This window comes from Dermacentor variabilis, chromosome 9 (assembly GCF_050947875.1).
Source record: "Dermacentor variabilis isolate Ectoservices chromosome 9, ASM5094787v1, whole genome shotgun sequence".
Classification (NCBI taxonomy): domain Eukaryota; kingdom Metazoa; phylum Arthropoda; class Arachnida; order Ixodida; family Ixodidae; genus Dermacentor; species Dermacentor variabilis.
Window position 1 is genome coordinate 129,139,613 of NC_134576.1, and position 19,280 is coordinate 129,158,892.

The 19,280-nt window shown below is 46.1% G+C and overlaps 1 protein-coding gene and 1 long non-coding RNA gene across 3 annotated transcripts in view; one reads left to right on the top strand and one right to left on the bottom strand.

The window, feature by feature from the left end:
• The window catches only part of LOC142557480 (uncharacterized), a 272,981-nt gene that overhangs the window by 178,477 nt on the left and 75,224 nt on the right, over nucleotides 1-19,280 (bottom strand). The gene's annotated exons all lie outside the window — the stretch shown is intronic.
• LOC142557477 (uncharacterized) lies at nucleotides 3,480-13,653 on the top strand. 2 transcript variants are annotated; one of them, XM_075669355.1, is made up of 2 exons: nucleotides 3,480-5,260; nucleotides 9,009-13,653. In XM_075669355.1, the coding sequence occupies exons 1-2, from the start codon at nucleotides 3,963-3,965 to the stop codon at nucleotides 9,979-9,981; spliced, it is 2,271 nt and encodes a 756-aa protein (XP_075525470.1). In that variant the 5' UTR covers nucleotides 3,480-3,962; the 3' UTR covers nucleotides 9,982-13,653. The 2 variants fall into 2 exon arrangements, with proteins under 2 accessions (XP_075525470.1, XP_075525471.1); XM_075669356.1 differs by lacking the exon at nucleotides 9,009-13,653 and adding an exon at nucleotides 7,388-8,995.

A 19,280-nucleotide genomic window follows, 5' to 3' on the forward strand; every position in this document is an offset into this window, starting at 1 on the left:
CGGAGATCAACCCTTACTTTAACGAAGTGTACACTAGTAGCTGTGTTGGTGAGGAGTTTGATCATTCCGCCCTGCCATCGTCAGTAGCTAAAACATTTTGTCACCGCTAGAGCTATATTGTTGACGTTTACCTGAATTTAAGAAAACATCAAAATAAGAGAATCACTAAAGATCATTTTAAATCGGTTCTATGTGGGCCAACAAGCATTACAAGCAGTATTAATAGTTTTGTAGGTAGTTGTTAGCACTTTCATTACAGTGAGCAAAATGAAGCCATTTGCAGTGCATGGGTAATAGTTAATGCTAGATGTAAATAGATGCAAGCATCTTTAGTTGGTGATTTCCAATGACACCAACTGCCTTGCAGTGACAACCAGTAACAATATTTCATTGTCAAGCCAGGATGAAACGAGGTCTGAGGATAACCGCACAGCGACATATTCACTGACAGCACTTCAGGAATTGCACTGGTTATGCAATTCCTGAAGAATTATGCAAGAAAGCGCTTGCATTAGGCGAAGCGCTTTCTGCACGTCTGTGATGAAGGCGCTTTGGCATAAACGCGAGCTGCCTGCGTGAGGCCGCCATCTTGAGGTGCAGAGTCTGACAGGTACGACAACTACTTGCACTTGTTGCATGTCACCAGACATGCAGTGCTACTATTTCATACTTGCAAGTAGATTCTGGTGTTGACTTGTTTTAGATAATGCAGTGTACCTGCAGAAACCGATATTAAATCCTCTTTCTCTGCTTCGCAAAACAAGGTATCCAGTGTTCTTGAAACATTGCAAACTTTTTACGACTGTTAACTTTTCTTAAGTGTGTGACAGTAGTTGGAGCATAAGCTGAATTTATCCATTTGCACTATCTTTGAGTATGCACTGCAATACAGCGGTAAGTTAATCTGCCAGATGAGAAGTTGCTGCAATAAAGCTGTTCTTACGTTACCTGCGTAATTACCTTTAATTACAGAAATTACCTCTAAGGAATGTCTGTTGCGACTCACAGGGAGAGTGTTCTTTCAGTGATAATTGTGTTGTATAGTTCCATCGGTTGTATTGCACATGTAAGGGAAGTGCAAAGAAAATGATTCTCATCTAGAGCTCTCGCTTGGTGAGCTACAAAGAAAGCAAAGCAACAATCGAGCACAGCTGTAAGATTTCAAAGACAATGCCATATGGAAATACGAGCCTGAAGAATACATGCACAAGGCTTCAAATCAATATATCAACTAATCTCGTCCACTTTGCACTGCATTGCACTGCTACATCGGTCTAGATTAATTGTATTTGGAAACTACAGGGTACGGCAAAAGGCTTTTGCACTCAAATAAATACCCAATAATAAGGTTGCGATGTAGTATAACAAAATACCTTTGGTGTTAATTTTATGTGTTCTGTTCTATATACAAATCCAAATGTACTGTTGAAAAACTCCACATTTTACACAAATGCAAGCCTAGATTCGCTTTGGAAATGCACAGGCGGCACTGATCTAGTCTTCATTTAATTCACGCCATGCTTTTTTCAATGCCCAATGAAGAGAAGCCAAATTGTGGCAAGGAGTAGAATCGACTGTGCTGTTCAACACCAACAAGACTGAAAAGATAAGATAGTTTATTGAGCTGTTCAGTGCCATTCTAAAGTGGAAATCAAATTGGAAATCAAATTGGGGACGATTTTCTTGCACTGTTATTGTTGCACCATGTGCAGCACTACCTTCGCCCTGTAAGGTGGAGAGGAATCCCATTGATTCGTTAATTGCTGTTTTGCAAAGTATGATTTGGTCCAGAACAGTACCTGCTTCTTCATGACACCTTCCAGATAGTATGCACTGTTCACCTTCGCTCCTTGCTCCAAGCAGTCCAGCAGCATATTTCCATCAGAACTGATTGCACCTAAAGTTATCGCTGATTCAGGGTGGCACTCATGCTGGCTTCTTTGAGGCTTTCTGTCAACACCCTATCGTATTGGTAGTTTAAAAACCGCTCGACATTGAGTAGTGCCTCGTCTGACAAGGGAATGCTGCAATGTCATGCCGTGCTGCCGCATGCAGCATGGCACGCATCCAGGGTCCTTAAATCTTCTGACCTTGGTCTCTTTCACCTTATCTGTAATACCGGTGTCACACGACCACTTTTGATCGCGACTAAGCCCGATCCAGATCGAAATCCTCGACTGCATTTGGCTCCCCCACCGTACATGCGCAAATGAGGCAATCACGACAGAGAAATTCGATCTGGATCGGGCTTGCTCGTGATTAAATGTGTGCCATGTGGCACCGGTATTAGTCGATGAACTTCTTCAACCATGTACACCTTTTCGAGTAGCAGCTCATCTTTCACAATCATTCGGACGGAACGTTCGGAGATTAATTCAGCTTGGGCCATTTGGCTTTTCAAGAACTGATTTCTGGAGATTGCAAGAACTTGTTCTGCACCCTTTAAGTAGAATCCTCAAAAACTTGCCGTAAGTAAGTGAATTAGGAGGGAGCATTACGACTTGACAAAAAAAAAACGATGAGCGTGTGTGTGTGTGCGCGCGTGTGCGTGCGTGCGCGTGTGTGTGTGTGTATCATCAGCCTGGTTACGCCAACTGCAGGGCAAAGGCCTCTCCCATACCAGTGTTGCCAGGTTTGGCTATATATAGCCAAATTAGGCTACAGAAAAATATTTTGGCCGTCGACCTGGGCGAGTCGGCTACGTGACTATATTTGGGTTACTGAACATGTACGACTTGGCTTTGTTTGGCCTATATATTGTGCCCTTACCCACGCTTCAGAGGTGGCTCTCATCAAGTAGCAATAAATCTCAAAGGCCACATACTGAGCTAGACATCCAACGAGATTAAAAACAAGATATGCTCACTTTTCCTTGAAAGAGAATCGATCAACCTATTGCACATATCGGGCGCAGAACTTACTTGTGAATGCCTTTATTATTACCAGATCATCTGCTTTTCACTACGGCACACAGCAGTAAATCCTAATGCCATCTACAACATTAGGCTATCTGTAATCAACTCAAAAAAGCTAGATTATCCTATGAATCTTCTAAAACAATTTTTTCCAGTCTCCTACGGAGGCTAGGAAAGGGAAATTTATGCCGTCGATCTAGCATTGCAGTTGCCACTTACGCTCGTTGTTTACATTTCTTGCATCGCTCCTCCTCTTCTAGTTTCACAATTCAAACGCAAAGCATTCGCAAATATCTGTTTTCTTTTGCATACTTGTGAAGTTATTCATTTACAGCCAATACAAGCGCTTTGTGCCTGCCGAAATGGCAACACGAGCGCTGAACAGATCGCAGAAGCAGACGACAGGGAACAGGTTATAACTAGCGCTACGTTGCTCGTGCGTTTCGTCCCAAGCGGCAAAAGGGGGCGAACTAGACCAGGCGTGCTGGAGCAGGGAGATCTGTGCAGGTCTGGAGTTCAGTAGACCGTGGGGGGGAGCGGAGCTTAAGGGGAATATCGGGAATATTAGGTGACGCCACTATGGACGCCAGTTGGTTCTTTATTCCGTTAGGACTACCGTTCCGCGCATGGTAACGCGTATTTTGACAGCAGCCGCGGTGTATCGTGCTACGTTGCCGTGCGATCCGAAGTGTTACATTACGTAGGCTTCAAAATTCGATCTTTCCGGGAAATTTCAGAAACAACAATTTAGCAGTAAGCGCAAAATCTATTTACTTTAGACGTTCCAGTAGCTGTCGGGAAACCACTGAAACTTAACGTCGCCCGATGTTCTTTCAAGGTGTGGTGCAGTCGTAGTGCAACTTTGGCCGTGTGGCTAGCTTTATTTACTTGGTCCCTTGTGACACCGTGAGAAGGATCGACACGTGCGTCAAGCCGCCCGGCAAGACGCTACGGCACGCACAGACTGTCATCCGGGCCCTGCCAGCGCTGCCGTCGACGAGTGTGGAAGTTATTCGATCGCAGCAGATCTGTGCCAACAGTGAGGGAATGTCCACGACCGAAGGAGGTGAGACAGTTGCGGGCATCGCGTCGGAAGGCACAGCCGCTGGCGGTCACGAGAGCATCATGCCTTGCTCCGAACAGATCGTGGCCCGCCTAACAAAGCGCGGTCTCGACTTCGACCGCGCCTGTCAGTATGGCGAATTCAACGCCGATTGCTGGCTGTGCCACGACCTCGACCGATGGAGCAAGGTGTTGCACTTGGTGAACTTCGAACTGGTCGAAACCGAACCGGCCAGGGTGGCCATCCGCTCGACGGGGACACGTCGGCGTGAGCTCGGCGACGACGAACTTTACGACGCCGCTTACGTCTTCTGCTGGCTGCCGAAGGCGCATCGGTGCGTTCAGCGCATCATGATAGAAGACCCGGGGGCGTTCATCAATGGATCACACTACCCTTTCGAGAGGGCCAATATCAAAGGCCAGAGGATGACGTCCTTCTACGGACAAGCCTCCATCCTCGCGTTGGCGCTAGGCCGGAGCGTCAACGTCCAGCATCTGAAGCTTCGCGGTGTCTACCAAACGCGCGTGTGCGATGAAGAGCTTTCCGAAGCGCTGGCTGGCCTTGGGCATCTCAAGAGCTTAGAATTGTACCATTTCTCTATCAATGCATCAATGTCGAGATCCGTAGCAAATTTGCTAAGACGAAACGCGAGCCACCTTACTGCCGTTTCCATCTGCTATAATGACATGTCGCAGAATTCCATCGACTGCCTCTTGCCAGCGCTGCAGTGCTGTCGCTTCCTCGGCGAGCTGTCTGTCGTCGCGAACGATCTTTCACGGGAAAGTGTGAACTCTATCGCCAGGCTACTGCGCATTGCGAAGTCCTTGACCAAACTGACGCTCGACCAGAGTCTGGTACACACGGTCAACCTATTCACCTTAGCAGAGGCACTCAAGGCCAATACGTCCCTACTGGAGCTTCACATTTGCCAGTGTGACATGCGCTTCGCGCCCCTTTTTGAAGCGCTAATCGCGAACGAGACCCTGAAGCACTTGGACCTGAACGGTTGCGTCATCAACGGCAGTAATGCGCAGTCACTCGCGACAGCACTGGGTAGAAACGTAGGGTTGAGAAAGTTGGAATTAATGGGCACTGATGTCGATGACAACTCAATGGTGACACTTGCTCATGGGCTGGAAACGAACTGTGCTCTCGAATTGCTGGATCTGAGGGATAACACCGCGACTGTACGTGCCATCAACACGTTCTGCAGAATGCTGCGCAGTAACAAGACACTAAAGAGTGTGCAGTTTTCTAAAGTTCAAGCTACAGAACTGGAAAGGTAGTAGTAGTAGTAGTAGAAAACTTTTAATGAGATCGTTTAAGAGATTCGCGGATTCGAAGCCTCCGTCGTCTTTCTTGGCGCCGGCGACTTGAGGCTTCTCTTCAGCAAGGTTGGGCCCCTAGTCCAGGGCTCCACTGAGTCGCGCTGCATCAGCAGCGTGCCGCACTAAGGCCCTTTGGGCCGCGAGCTCGCTGCTGGTGAGCCGGCTCTCCCATTGCTCCGCACTCGGGAATTCGTGTTGGTGGAATGCTTTATTTCGTTCGCACTCCCATGTGATGTGGTATAGTGTGGGTGTGTCGCCGCACCAGGGGCAGTTTGCTCTGTATTGTGTTGGTGACATCTTGTTATAGATGTACAAGTTGGGGAAGGAGTTCGTTTGTAGCCTACGCCAGCCGACTGCTTCCTCCCTCGTGAGGGCTTTGTGTGGTGGTGGGTACTTGAATCTAGTCCCCCTGTATAGTTGTAATGTCTCTGTGTATCCCCCCTCGCATGCCAGTAGCTGAAGCTCCAGAACATCTGACATGCCTGCTCGGTATGTAAGCCCTCGAGCTAGGCTGTCTGCTCTTTCGTTCCCCGCTACGCCTGCGTGGCCTGGGACCCAGATTATGTGTTGTATGGGTGTCTGCTCAGCAGAGGCTGCTGCCCCACTGATTATCCTGAGGGCCATGCCGCTAATTCTGCCCTTCGTATAGTTTTTACACGTGTCTTTCGAGTCTGTTAAGATGTTTAGGGATCGGCCTTTCCTATAGCCTTCTGCTACCGCCAGCGCGACGGCAATTTCCTCGGCCTCCGTTATGCCCACGACCTCCACTGAGGCGCATGTGGCCATGTCTCCTGTGCTATTAGCTACCACCGTAGCGGCTAAGCGCTTCCCTGCATGTACGTACATGGAGGCGTCCGTATAGACTGTGTTCTCTGACCGGCCTAGCCTCCTTTCTAGCTGCTCGGCCCTTGCTGTTCGTCTGTCCTCGTGTAGGTTAGGATCCATGTTTTTAGGCAGGGGTCCTACATTAAAGGTCTTTCTAAGGTCGTCCGGTACGTCCGCGTATCTGTCTACCAGTCCGCACGTGTTCCGACCCAACCTTCTCAGGAGCGCCCTTCCCGTAGAGGAGCCTCTGAGTCTGATGAGTTGTGCCCCCAATCGAGCCTCGGCAAGCTCATCGAAGGTATTGCTGATTCCGAGTTGGAGTAGCTTCTCGTTTGATGCGTTTCTGGGTAGGTGTAGAGCAATCTTGTATGCCTTCCTGAGAATACAGTCGGCTTGCTCTCGCTCCGCCTTTGTTGTTGCGTGGTAGGGCAAGGAGTACATAACTCTGCTAACGATTAGGCTGTTGACGAGTTTGAGGGTATCTTCTTCTTTCATCCCGTACCTTCTCTGAGAGACTCTACTGATCATTCTGCCAACCTGCTCCGCGGCTCTTCTCAGCAGGCTGATGGTATGGCTGCATTTTCGGCTGCTCTGCAGCCACATGCCTAGGATTCGTACCATGTTCTGCTCTGGGATCAATTGCCCCTCTAGAACTACTTCCAGCGAGGCTTTGGTAGGATTTCTTCCGATCCTGATGATTTCCGACTTCTCCGTCGAACATCTGAGGCCTCTCTCCCTGACGTAGGTCTCTACGCAGGTCGCAGCTTCTTGTAGTCTGTCCTGCTTCTCCCCTAACGATCCTTGGGTGACCCACACCGTGATGTCGTCGGCATACATCGCATGTTGGATGCCCGGGATTTCCTTGAGGCGTCTTGCTAGCCCGATCATCGCCATATTGAACAGGACGGGCGATATCACGGAGCCTTGGGGTGTTCCTTTGCAAGGCGTGGTGAAGACGTCGCTTCTCAGCTCGCCTAGTCCCACGGTCGCTGTTCTGTCGCTCAGGAAGGCCCTGATGTAGTTGTGGGTTCTTCCCCCGCAGTTGGTGTTGTTGATGCCTTCCATGATGGCGGCGTGGCTCACGTTGTCGAAGGCTCCCTTTATGTCGAGGGCCATGACAACGTTTTCGCCACTTCTCGGCATTTTCTCGAGTACCTCCTCCTTGAGTTGGAGTAGTACGTCCTGCGTAGACAGGTGGGCTCTGAACCCGTACATGCTGTCTGGGTACAGTTGGGTCCTCTCTAGGTGCTGGAAAGGTAACTGAATTGCCTATTCGATGGGCAGATGTCTTCAAAGCCACGCACATGTAAAAGAACAGCTTTTAGGGCCGATTTCTTCATGTCACTGTTCTTTTATACGGTTTTATTTTCTATGTTGTTGAGTGTAGGGTAATATAGATGCTTTTTCCTGAAACAGCAGCTGACACTGTTCTGCGGCCAGAGCAACAATAATTGCTTCAGAATTCTAGCAAAAGAACATTTATATTAGGGTACTGTAGAAATAGGGAACCAAAAGTGAGGCGGTGCTATCACGCTGGCATAGGAATGTAAAGAGTAAAAAAAGAATGTAAAGTTTGGTCAAAGGAGTTTGGCTTTTTGGTGACATAAAGCAAGAGGGAGGAGCTACTTATAAAACTTCCTATTGTCCTGAAAATCAGCTTTAGGATTCCTTCCCTCCTCTAATGGTTCACACAAAGGTGTGCATACAAATCAAACACTCCTTAATTACCTTGGCAAATGCTTGATTGAAGACTGGATATTGTCAACCAGCACTCTAGACACTCTGCTGCATCTACGCCTTGCAGAGGTACACAATGTCGCTGCTTGACATGTCGCCGATCGCTGCATTCACAGCCCACAACGCAAGGGCGAACTATGGTGGTTACAAAAAGACAGATCGAGACGAACACAGACTCCACAGCTCGGGTCAACATGGTGCTTGTAACAGGCAACGCTTGCTTTGTGCCGGAAGTGCTTAAGAGTAGCGATAAATTTCCCGTGTCCATTCTGTTTCTTTTACTTCCTTTTTTATAGAAACAAATTAACAAACATTCCAACTATTACGAACGACATTTGTTCACCCTAAAGTTGAAAAAATTATTGATAATGTGCCCTGGGCATACAGTTGGATAGCTTGCCTACTGGCATCGTCTGGTCACCTTCCATTGTCTAGTCAGGGGTGCCTGAAAACTCAGGCGACTGGCATGCTGCAATTGGTAGCGATGTACATCTTTAAAACCTCATAATAAATTATATGCTTTACGGGGAGCACTTAGACACATCGATTAATGATCAGAAGACCTATGCTAATGACTCAGTATGTTTGTACAAGATCGTTTCAGGGTCCCTTTAACTTTTTTTCGCTCAGAGCAGCGAGTATGTCTACGAGGTGCTTGTCATGATCTTCTTTTCTTTGTGAGTAGATCAGTATATTGTTTATTTACACACTACAATATAGGCCTAGGAATTTCTCTAAACCTTCATTAGCAATTTTCTGAAACCAGCCTCGAGCTTTTCTTACCGAAAGGGAGCCTATTCACAGACTTCAAAGGTCATCACGAAAGTCATGAACCGTTTCATCTCTTCTCTGAGAGGCACCTGCCAATACTCTTTGCATAGGTCAATTTTTGAAAACCATGTACATTCACTGGTTTAATCAATGGTATCATCAACACAGGGCACGGGAAATGGGAAAAGTTCCATTTGATGATTTGTCGAACAATGTTCCCTGCAAAGACGGAATGTTCCGTCTTCTTTAGGAACTATTATTGTGTGCAGTAACACACTATCCTTAAGGCTGATACAGGCTCTAGCAGATACATATACGCAACCTCTTTAAACCTATGCAGGATGAATGACGGTGGGCTTTTCAACGCAGGTCAACTCTCTCCTTTGAAATGGCTCAAGCCGAAGGCTACAGCCGTATCCAGATGCCTTGGGCCGAGCCCGACCTTCCTCCGCTGTCTGCAGCCGTGGCACTCACTTCAGAGTCGCTGACAGAACTCCACCTAAGCGATGCCTACGCACTCACCGAAATCAGCATTTGTGCGCTGCTTGAAAGTCTTGCCACAAATGAATATGTGCGAACATTAACAGTTGATGACTTTATAGATAGCAAACAAGTCGCAGACGCATTGTGCTGTGTGCTCGCCTTGAACCAAACGATCCAGAATCTTAAGATTAGGATTTGCTCCAATGCGAACCTTGGGCATCTTGGCATGGTCACCAAGGCGCTCGCAACAAATAAAACTGTGAGTCAACTATGTTTGGAAAGCAATAATGTATCCTTGAGATCGCTCCAGTTGATTGCTTTTATGCTGACAAAGAACACCGCAATCACCAACCTGAAGTTGAACTTTCACCAATCCATGTCGACCAAGCGCGTTGCCATTCTTTCACGCGCCCTGGTTAAAAACCAGTCTGTCGTGGATTTTACGCTGGCCTCTGTGCCAGAGGCAAACCGTGCGTCTTTTCGTATGCTCACCTCCATTCGACGAAACACCAGTCTCCTAAACATGGCTGTGAGATTTCTCACACACCAGAGACTAGATAGGCAGGCTGCCGTGGCATTCGAAGCCCTCAGTGAAAAGGCGTCACTTGTTCCACACTTAATGAAAGTGACCAAACAGACTGAGGACGAGGCAAAAAACGCTGTGCTGTCAGCAAAGCGTTACATTCAGTCAAACTACTTTCAACTAGCGGGCATTGTGAGAGAAAATGTTGTTTGCCATCTTGGCATGGGACGAGAGATTCACGCCTTGAATTACGAGTGCCTCTGTGCCATAGCACGATATCTCAAGCTGTCAGATGTCGTCCCTGTAGATTGCAGCAACACTAATAGACAGCCGTAATATATTTGGGTAAATCTGGTGGAGCCTCATGTTTCCGTAGGTATTTTTTGACATAGGCACATTTGAGCATTGTGAACTATGTCATAATTTATTATGGCTCATTATTGTTAAGAATACGGCCAGCTGCAGTGCAAGTTTGCCACCCAGTTACAACTATGGCGGCAACATTCCGGGAGCGTCGCCGCCAACTTCTAGCCACAGCGTGGCTAAATCGACTTTGTGTCGGGGAACGATACGGGCATCCCCCACTCTCCTTCGCTTCAGCTAGGATGCGTTCGATGAAGCAGGCTTTGTGCTGAAACCGCCACCAACCTCTAGCCTCATCACCGTTGTGACGGAATGAGTTCAACGGGCCAACTATTGTTCCCAAACTTTCCAACGTGGACCTGATCTGCTACGGGTGCATTGCCGCGGGAACGCCGTTTTTCGCGGCTTCCCCCGCACTGGCCAAGACGCACGACAATGCGCTACCCGGAACGGCTCCGAGTTCTACGGGGCCCCTCTGACGTCGGTTCCGGACCTTCGCACCTGTGTGTATGCGTGTGTGCGTATGTGTGTGTAAACCGTGCCGCGAAGAGGCGGCTAGTTTGCGATGGCTAAACGAACGTTCGCAACACTTTGTATCTGGGGAGGACCGAGAGTTTACAAACTGCCGTTGTGCAGATGCTCGACACACTTCTCCCAAGCAGTCATGTTAGACTGATACACTCTCTCTCAAGCAGCCATGTTAGAATGATATAAATACTGTAAATAAACCCATATTCCTCGTTCTCGATGAGAAGCAGTCCTTCCCTTCATCAACGTCCTCAGCGTGGATAAGTTGGACGACGGCATGGGCCAGCTACCTTTGAATTCATGCCCGACTCCAATCTTGACAACGGATCACGAGCGATGGGATTGAGCCCCCAATCCTGACATTATTAAGAGGAAGCTTTAGCTCAGGCCCAACTCCGACGCGGCCTATTCAAGTACGTGTAAAACGCAAAAACCTTTTTCTGAGATAACCACTGGACCGATTTTGATGAAATTTGTTGCATTTGAGAGAGAAAATTTAATTCTAGCGACTGTTTGAAGAGGAATTTCGATTTAGGGCTTGAATGTTGTTAAAAAGATTTTCAAATATTTGACTGTTTGACAAAAATAGAAGCACGAAGTTTACAAATTCATAGCTCTGTATCGAGAACAGATATCGCGGTTATGTAAACGGCATCCATTAGATAATTCAAAGCGGACAAATTTGATATGCCATTTGATATGTTACCTGAATTTGTTACGTTGGTTACAAAAGTTTTGCAAAAGCTGTATTTCCATATTGCTAAATTTTTTTATATTCATGTGTAACATACCAATTTTGTCCGCTTTAGATGTACTATTAGATGCAATTCACAGAATTGTATTATCATTTTTAGTTGATGAGTTACAGAGTTGTAAACTTGATAGTTTCGTTTTTTGAAAATTTTTGATTTTTGCCAATTTTTAATAATACATTGAGGACTTAAATAAAAAATTCGAAACCAACAGTCACTAGATTTTAAGTGTTTCTTTTAAATCCAACAAATTTCGTCGAATTTGGTGCAGTGGTTACCGAGAAAAACGAATTCTCCTTTTACATGTAATTAGATAGCAGCACCCGAGCTAAAGCTTCCTCTTAACAACAATAAGATTATGTCTGGTGAAATTTGTCAATCTTGAATTTCATGCCCAAACAGCAAGGCCGATAAGCTAGTATGGCATCACAGATTGCTAAGTATTTTGATATGATTGGCCTGCTTTTGTACAGTAAACGTGCTTAATACCTGCTGTGTTGTAAATGTTCATTTAGAGAATTCAAACCAGTCACTGTTTTATCGATCAATTGTTAACTTGTCCTAAGCAGAAGCTTTGAAAATCTCATGACGACACGAGAAATTACCAGAGGATCTTCAAGCGCTTTTTGTTTATTCTTTCCCATGTCTTTTTCTGGCGTGCCAATGCTCTACTGAAGGTAGAAGTGATATTCCTTTCGTTCCAGAAATGTAATTTATTAATCTATTTTCACTGAACATTTCTCTTTACCGTCCTTTTAAGCGTGTTGAACCAAGTGAATGCTGTATTGTTCGGAAAGGCAGGCTGCAAGACAAGTAAAACAAGAACAACATAAATGCTGACCAACAATTGAAAGGTCACATAGTGATTAAGAGAAGGAAGCGCGCAAAAATTATCTGCTCATGCTAGTCCCCGACTCAGCCGTGCGTCTTAATCATATTGTGTTGTGGCATGTAAAACCCCACAATTTTTTTCTATATGCTTAAGATCCTTGCTCAGTTCCGATTGCCGTGACATCGCATCATGACTTTCTTGCTGCCAACTACTGCCTTGCATAAACTGAAATGATCACGGCAGGCACACAGTACCTAAAAACGCAAATACACGAAAAAAGGAAAGGGAAAATCAGGGAAGGTGCAGAAATGTCTTCTTGACCAAGCCATGGTGCCGTTAATGTCCTGTCCATAGCTCAGATTGCTTCTTTCACCAAGAACAAAAAGTAATACCATGAGTGGCTGCTAATCGCACACAGCGCAATGTATGCCAGCCTCGGAATGGCCGCAGCTACTTGTGTTTGTGCATTTCGCCTCACCTTACGTAACTTTGCAAAGTAAAATGTAAATATGCGGGTTGATATTTAAGCACTAAACTGCAGTGATAGACTAACCATTGATTGTGGTATCGTGAAAAAGCAGCCGATGTCACCTCTTTGTATAAAGGCTATTAGGGCCAGTGTTGGAGAGGGTGCCCGCTTAAAGAATTTTGTTGGCTCTCCCTCGATGATATGGTTTAGCATGGTCTACTGTTGGACTAGGTAGTTTGTAATGAATTGGAAACGGAAACAAGGCATGTTGAGGCATGGAAGCATCTGTTCTGTCTGCCTTGCTTCTACTCTCTTCCTGTCATTCTTTCTGCCGAGTCCAATGCTTCCAAGAGTCAGCCACCCAATCTTTGGCACAAGTAATGATGACCAGACGTTCGAACATACTCTGCTTGCCCACTCAAAATGCTTCCACCTATATAGGGACCTCTCAGGAGAAATTTATAATTGTTGAGCCATCCTCTAGGATAGGCTGTTTGTGCTGAATTAGGAATTCGCTATGAAATGAATGCCTACTACAGAGAACCAGGTGCCAATTGAGCACTGTACATTCTTGCCAATTGTTTAATGGAGTGTATACTGAATTAGGACAAAGCTCTACACGTGGGGGCTCTGCTGCTGTGCAGTAATTCTGTGCTCCTTTTGTGATACTGAAAAACTGGCAGCATTTGTCTTCTTCAGATAATTTTTTTTAAATTTCTGCCCCTTATATATGTTCATTGTAAATAGAGTGTTGTTTGTTATACATTTCATTCCGTTTATTTTGACGAAATTGTAATTCTGGGTGTTCTGAATTGCCAGACCATAGCTGTGCACTTCTGGGTAAGGCTTACCTCATTTTAACGGGAACTTTCATCCAGTGCATATTCCGTGATATCTTGAAGAAGGCAATTAAGACTTCTTTGGATTCATATTCATTAGATGTCAGTTGCTTGCTGCATTGTTTGTTACCCTGTAGTGTTTCATTCTCTGTCAGGCACTGTAAAGTGTGGGTAGTGTGGCATTGTTTAGTGTTGTTAAATTACAATAAACACTTCATCTATGTCGTTCTGATGTGTTCTTGTTTTTTTTGTCTCTCTTACTAACAGGCAATCAAGTCTTGCTGCTTTACTTGTCCCAGTCGCAGTCATGTTGCCTTTATCTGTAATGTTCAAGACAAGTTTCAAGGGCCACTTAGCCAAATGATTCTAGACATAAAGTACTATAAGTGTGTGTTTTCAATAATGCGATCTCAATTTGTGTATTGTATAATACGTACATCAACAACACTGCACAGAGACCACCCCTTCCTTTAACAAAGTGTAGACTACTAGCTGTGTCGGTCGGGAATTCGATCATTCTGCTCTGCCATGGTCAGTAGCTAAAACATTTTGTCATCGCTGGAGCTATCTTGTTGACGTTGACCTGAATTTTAAAAAAAAGATCAAAATAAGACAGCGTCACTAAAGATGCAGCCTCATTCTGTTTCTTCTGTATTGTGTACTGTATCTAAATGTTCGCACTTTCACTTTAATCGGTTCTATGTGGGCCTACAAGCATTACAAGCAGTATCAATAGTTGTGTAGGTAGTTGTTAGCACTTCCATTACAGTGAGCGAAATGAAGCCATTTGCAGTGCATGAGTAATGGTTAATGCTGGATGTAAATAGATGCAAGCATGTTTAGTTGGTGATTTCCAATGACACCAACTGCCTTGCAGTGACAACCAATAACAATATTTCATTGTCAAGCCAGGATGAAACGAGGTCTGAGGATAACCGCACAATGACATATTCACTGACAGCACTTCAGGAATTGCACCTACTTGTATTCCTACTGGTTATATGCAAGTGCTTGCATTAGGGAAAGCACTTTCTGCACGTCTGTGATAGAGGCGGTTTGGCATAAACGTGAGCTGCCTGCGTGAGGCTGCCATCTTCAGGTGCAGAGTGTGACAGCTACGACAACTACTTGCACTTCTTGCATTTCACCAGTTGTGGTGCTACTATTTCATACTTGCAAGTAGATTCTGGTGCCGTCTTGTTTTAGATAATGCAATGTACCTGCAGAAACCGATATTAAATCCTCTTTCTCTGCTTCGCAAAACAAGGCATCCAGTGCTGTTTAAACGTTGTAAACTTTTTACGATTGTTCACTTTTCTTAAGTGTGTGACAGTAGTTGGAGCATAAGCTGAATTTATCCATTTGCACTATCTTTGAGTATGCACTGCAATACAGTGGTAAGTTAATCTGCCAGATGAGAAGTTGCTGCAATAAACCTGTTCTTACATTTCACCTGCGTAATGTCTCATTAACTTTAATTACAGAAATTACCTCTAAGGAATGTCTGTTGCGACTCACAGGGAGAGTGTTCTTTCAGTGATAATTGTGTTGTATAGTTCCATCGGTTCTACTGCGCATATAAGGGAAGTGCAAAGAAAATTATTCTCGTTTAAAGCTCTCGCTTGGTGAGCTACAAAGAAAGCAAAGCAACAATCGAGCACAGCTGTAAGATTTCAAAGACAACGCCGTATGGAAATATGAGCCTCAAGAATACATGCACGAGGCTTCAAATCAATATATCAACTAATCTCGTCCACTTTGCACTGCATTGCACTGCTACATCTGTCTAGATTAATTGTATTTGGCAACTACAGGGTACGGCAAAAGGTTTTTGCACTCAAATAAATACCTAATAATAAGGTTGTGATGTAGTATAACAAAATACCTTTGGTGTTAATGTTATGTGTTCTGTTCTACATGCTCAAATCCAAATGTACTGTTGTAAAACTGCACATTTTTCACAAATGCAAGCCTACATTCACTTTGGAAATGCACAGGCAGCACTGATCTAGTCTTTTAATTCACGCCATGATTTTTTCAGTACCCAATGAAGAGAAGCCAAATTGTGGTGACGAGTAGAATCAGTTGTGCTGTTCAACACCAACAAGACTGAAAAGTTCAGATAGTTTGCTGAGCTGTTTGGTGCCATTCTAAAGTGGAAATAACATTGGGGACATTTTTTTTTGCACTGTTATTGTTGCACCATGTGCAGCACTACCTTCGCCCTGTGAGGTGGAGAGGAATCCCATTGATTCATTAATTGCTGTTTTGCAAAGTATGATTTGGTCCAGAACAGTACCTGCTTCTTCACGACACCTTCCAGATAGTATGCAGTGTTTACCTTCGCTCCTTGCTCCAAGAAATCGAGCAGCATCTTTCCATCAGAAGTGATTGCCCCGAAATCTATCACTGATTGAGGGTCGCACTCACGTTGGTTTCTTTGAGGCTTTCTGTCAACATCCTATCGTATGGGTAGTTTAAAAACCGATCGACATTGACTAGTGCTTCGTTTGACAAGGGAATGCTGCAGTGTCATGCCGTGCTGCAGCACGCAGCATGGCACGCATCTAGGGTCCGTGCATCTTCTGACCTTGGTCTCTTTCACCTTATCTGTAATACCGGTGTCACACGACCACTTTTGATCGAGACTAAGCCCGATCCAGATCGAAATTCTCAATTGCGATTGGCTCCCCCACCGTACATGCACAAATAAGCAATCATGACAGAAAAATTCGATCTGGATCGGGCTTGATCGCGATTAAAAGTGCGCCGTGTGACACCGGTATTAGTCCATAAACTTCCTAAACCATGTGCACCCTTTTGAGCAGCAGCTCATCTTTCACAATCATTCGGACAGAAGGTTCGGAAATTTATTCGGCTTGGGCCATTTGCTTTTCAAGAACTGATTTCTGATGACTGAGAGAACTTCTGCTGCACCCTGTAAGTAGAATCCTCAAAAACATGCTGACTGGTATGGAAGAAGGAAGTAAATTAGGAGAGAGCATTACGACTGGACCAAGAAAAAAGTGATATGTCTGCATAATTTGAACAAGAACAAGGCAGTGGTAAGCATGCAGTATATATATAGATTAGTAATATGTGCAGTTAAAAAGGCACATCTCTGTACGAAAGAGGGAACGGGTAGCATCAGGCCTGGTGCATAACAACCCGTGTCTTCATGCGCCCAACTTTCACAGACTTCGCATTTTCTAGTGGTTTGATTTCTATTTGCGGTGTACAGACCCACAGTAACAACACTGCTTGGCCGAAACTAGAATCGAAACTAGCCGAAGTTCAGAATAAGCCACGCATAGAGTTTCTAAATAAATACCCTAGAGGGAAATGTGGCACTAGTGTCTACAGGGGCTCTCGTGAGCGTTGCCTCAACCACGGCCATTCAATGAAAGCGGACGTGCCTCAACTATGGTGTTCTAGAAGAGCTCTGCTCAGTGGCTATGGTGTTGGGCTGCTGAGCACGAGGTCACGGCATTGAATCCCGGCCACGGCAGCTGCATTTCGATGGGGGCAAAATGTGAAAACACCCGTGTACTTAACTTAGATTTGGGTGCACGTTAAAGAACCCCAGCTGGTCAAAATTTCCGGAGTCCTCCACTACGGCGTGCCTCATAATCAGCAAGTGGTTTTGGCACATAAAACCCAATAACCTACATGGGAATCATGGAGGAAGGAAACTGAGAGGCCCTACCCCCTTCCGCGCGCTAGGAGAAGAGTGTGGAGGAAATGACGTAGTAGGTTCTCCTATTTCTTGCTGTTTTTTTATTTCTTTGATCTAGCGGCCACGCCTTTCGGGCCACAATGGCGGCTTTGTTATGGTTCTGTGTGCTCATACGTATTGCTCCGTAGGCTTCGTACCGTGGCAAAGGCGACGTGCGGGCAGGTTTGCGTTGGTCGCCGTGTTTTAACGCGACAGTGTTAAAGGGACACTAAAGGTTACTATTAAGTCAACGTAGACTGTTGAAATACCATCCCAGAAACCTCGAAACGCTTGTTTCGTGCCAAGGAGAGACTTATTTCAAGAGAAAATGCGTTCTGAAGCGTCCGCGTATCTAGTGCAGTTCAAATCACCCGCCCTCCGATCGAGGAGTACTGACATCATGGTCTCATAGTGACGTTGCGCCATCGGTGAGTAGAACGGCGTCCGCAGACGGCGCTACGGCTTTTCTGCGCAAAACCCAAACGCGCGGCCAGAAACAGAGCCAAGACAAAGCCGACAGCAGAGCGAAAGCGGGAGTATGGTGGCTAGCGGAAGGAGAAACGCGCGACCATATGCTGGTACTTCATTCTATGACGCAAACTTCGACGCTCGTCGCAATGGACCCTGACAACGACAGATTGGCTCGCGATGGTGGGCTCAACTTCAGCGATTTGAGCACTGGCGAGCGCGACCTGCTGCTGAGGGCTCGCGACGCCGGCGTCGTTGCGTACTACGACGGCGGCCTCGACACCGGCTCTCCGGAGCGGGAAAGCAACGAGGGCTTCCCACGACATCACATGGACGTGGCATTCTCGCTGCTTCTTCCAAATGAAAGTTTCGCGAGCCAGCAGAACCCTCACAGCACGACGCGATAACGAAACTACTGAAACTCCAAAGCGTGAGCGGCGCAGAGTCGAGCGCGCAGAGTCGAGCGAAAACGAAACCTTTCGACCACCCATATTACTGAAGGGTAACGTCAAAATGTTATTTTTTCTTAGTATCGAATAGATGTTGACAAGTAGCATTTTTTTCCGTCTTGTAGTCGAATGAAATGATATTTTTAATACGAGTAGTTGAGTATTAGTAACACAAATTATGAGGAGTGCTTTCGTCATCGGGCTAGTACCGGAATGTCGCTGGGGGGTCTCAAATCGTGTCATGCATTTACCTCAATTTTTCGGTTACTAAAGCTCTGTTCGCGATTATATTGACGCCTTAGACGTTCTAGAAGATTGCTCTTCCACTTTAACTTGAGTTTCTGGTGGCCGTGAACGAAAAATGGCGGAAGGCAATTCTTAAATAAAAACAACTTGCAAGATGGGCTGAATGGGAATCGTACCAGGGTCTCCGGAGTGTGAAACGGAGACGCTACCGCTCGACCATGAGTTCGACGCTTCAAAGCAGGACAAAAGCGCCTCTAGTGAATGCGGTGTTGCCTTAGAAATGTGCCGTAGAAAGTTATACTGCAATGTATATCGGTAATTAGAGAGCTTTAGCGTATCCGCTATTCCGGCAAACTGGGGCGGTTTCTGCGGATTACCGGATGGTCGGGGACGTTAACGTGAGCGGCCGGAGCGGTGAAGCCGCCTGATGGTGTAGAGTTCAACCAGACAAACACAGAGCTAAAATTGCAGTAACCTACTTTATTCTGCTTCGCTGCTGTTGCAAATTTCGGCAGTGGCGTAAGTGTGTTCACAATTACGCCACTGTCCAAAACTTACACCCCAGCTAAGAAGATTATAGTAATTGGCTCGTTTAGGTGGTTGAGCTTTGCGCCACCAATATGGCCGCTCACGTTTACGCCCACGACCATCCGGTAATCCGCCCAAACCGCCCCAATTTACCGGAATAGCGGACACGCTAAAGTCTCTATTATGAGCATGTAAATTAGAGAAGTCGCAGTTAAACGCGTAGCGAAGTACGTTTCCGCTACATTTCTTCTGCGCTTGGCGCACACGCAGAGCCATCCTGCGGCAAACACAGAAGACCCCCTCTTCGCAATGTACGGCGCGGCCCCGACAGGGGGCCGCGCCACTCGCCCGCGCGACGCGGCTCTTTCCGCTCACGCCGCGATTCCTAGTTGCAGCGTCCGATACGGGACGCCTCTGACGTGATCGCTGCGCCGTAGCGCGTCTTG

Excerpts from the sequence above, each read along its gene's own strand:
- LOC142557477 (XM_075669355.1), top strand. The coding sequence starts at position 3,963 with ATGTCCACGACCGAAGGAGGTGAGACAGTTGCGGGCATCGCGTCGGAA. Across the intron at positions 5,261-9,008 it reads CAAGCTACAGAACTGGAAAG|GTCAACTCTCTCCTTTGAAA; the intron begins GTAGTAGTAGTA and ends TTTTCAACGCAG.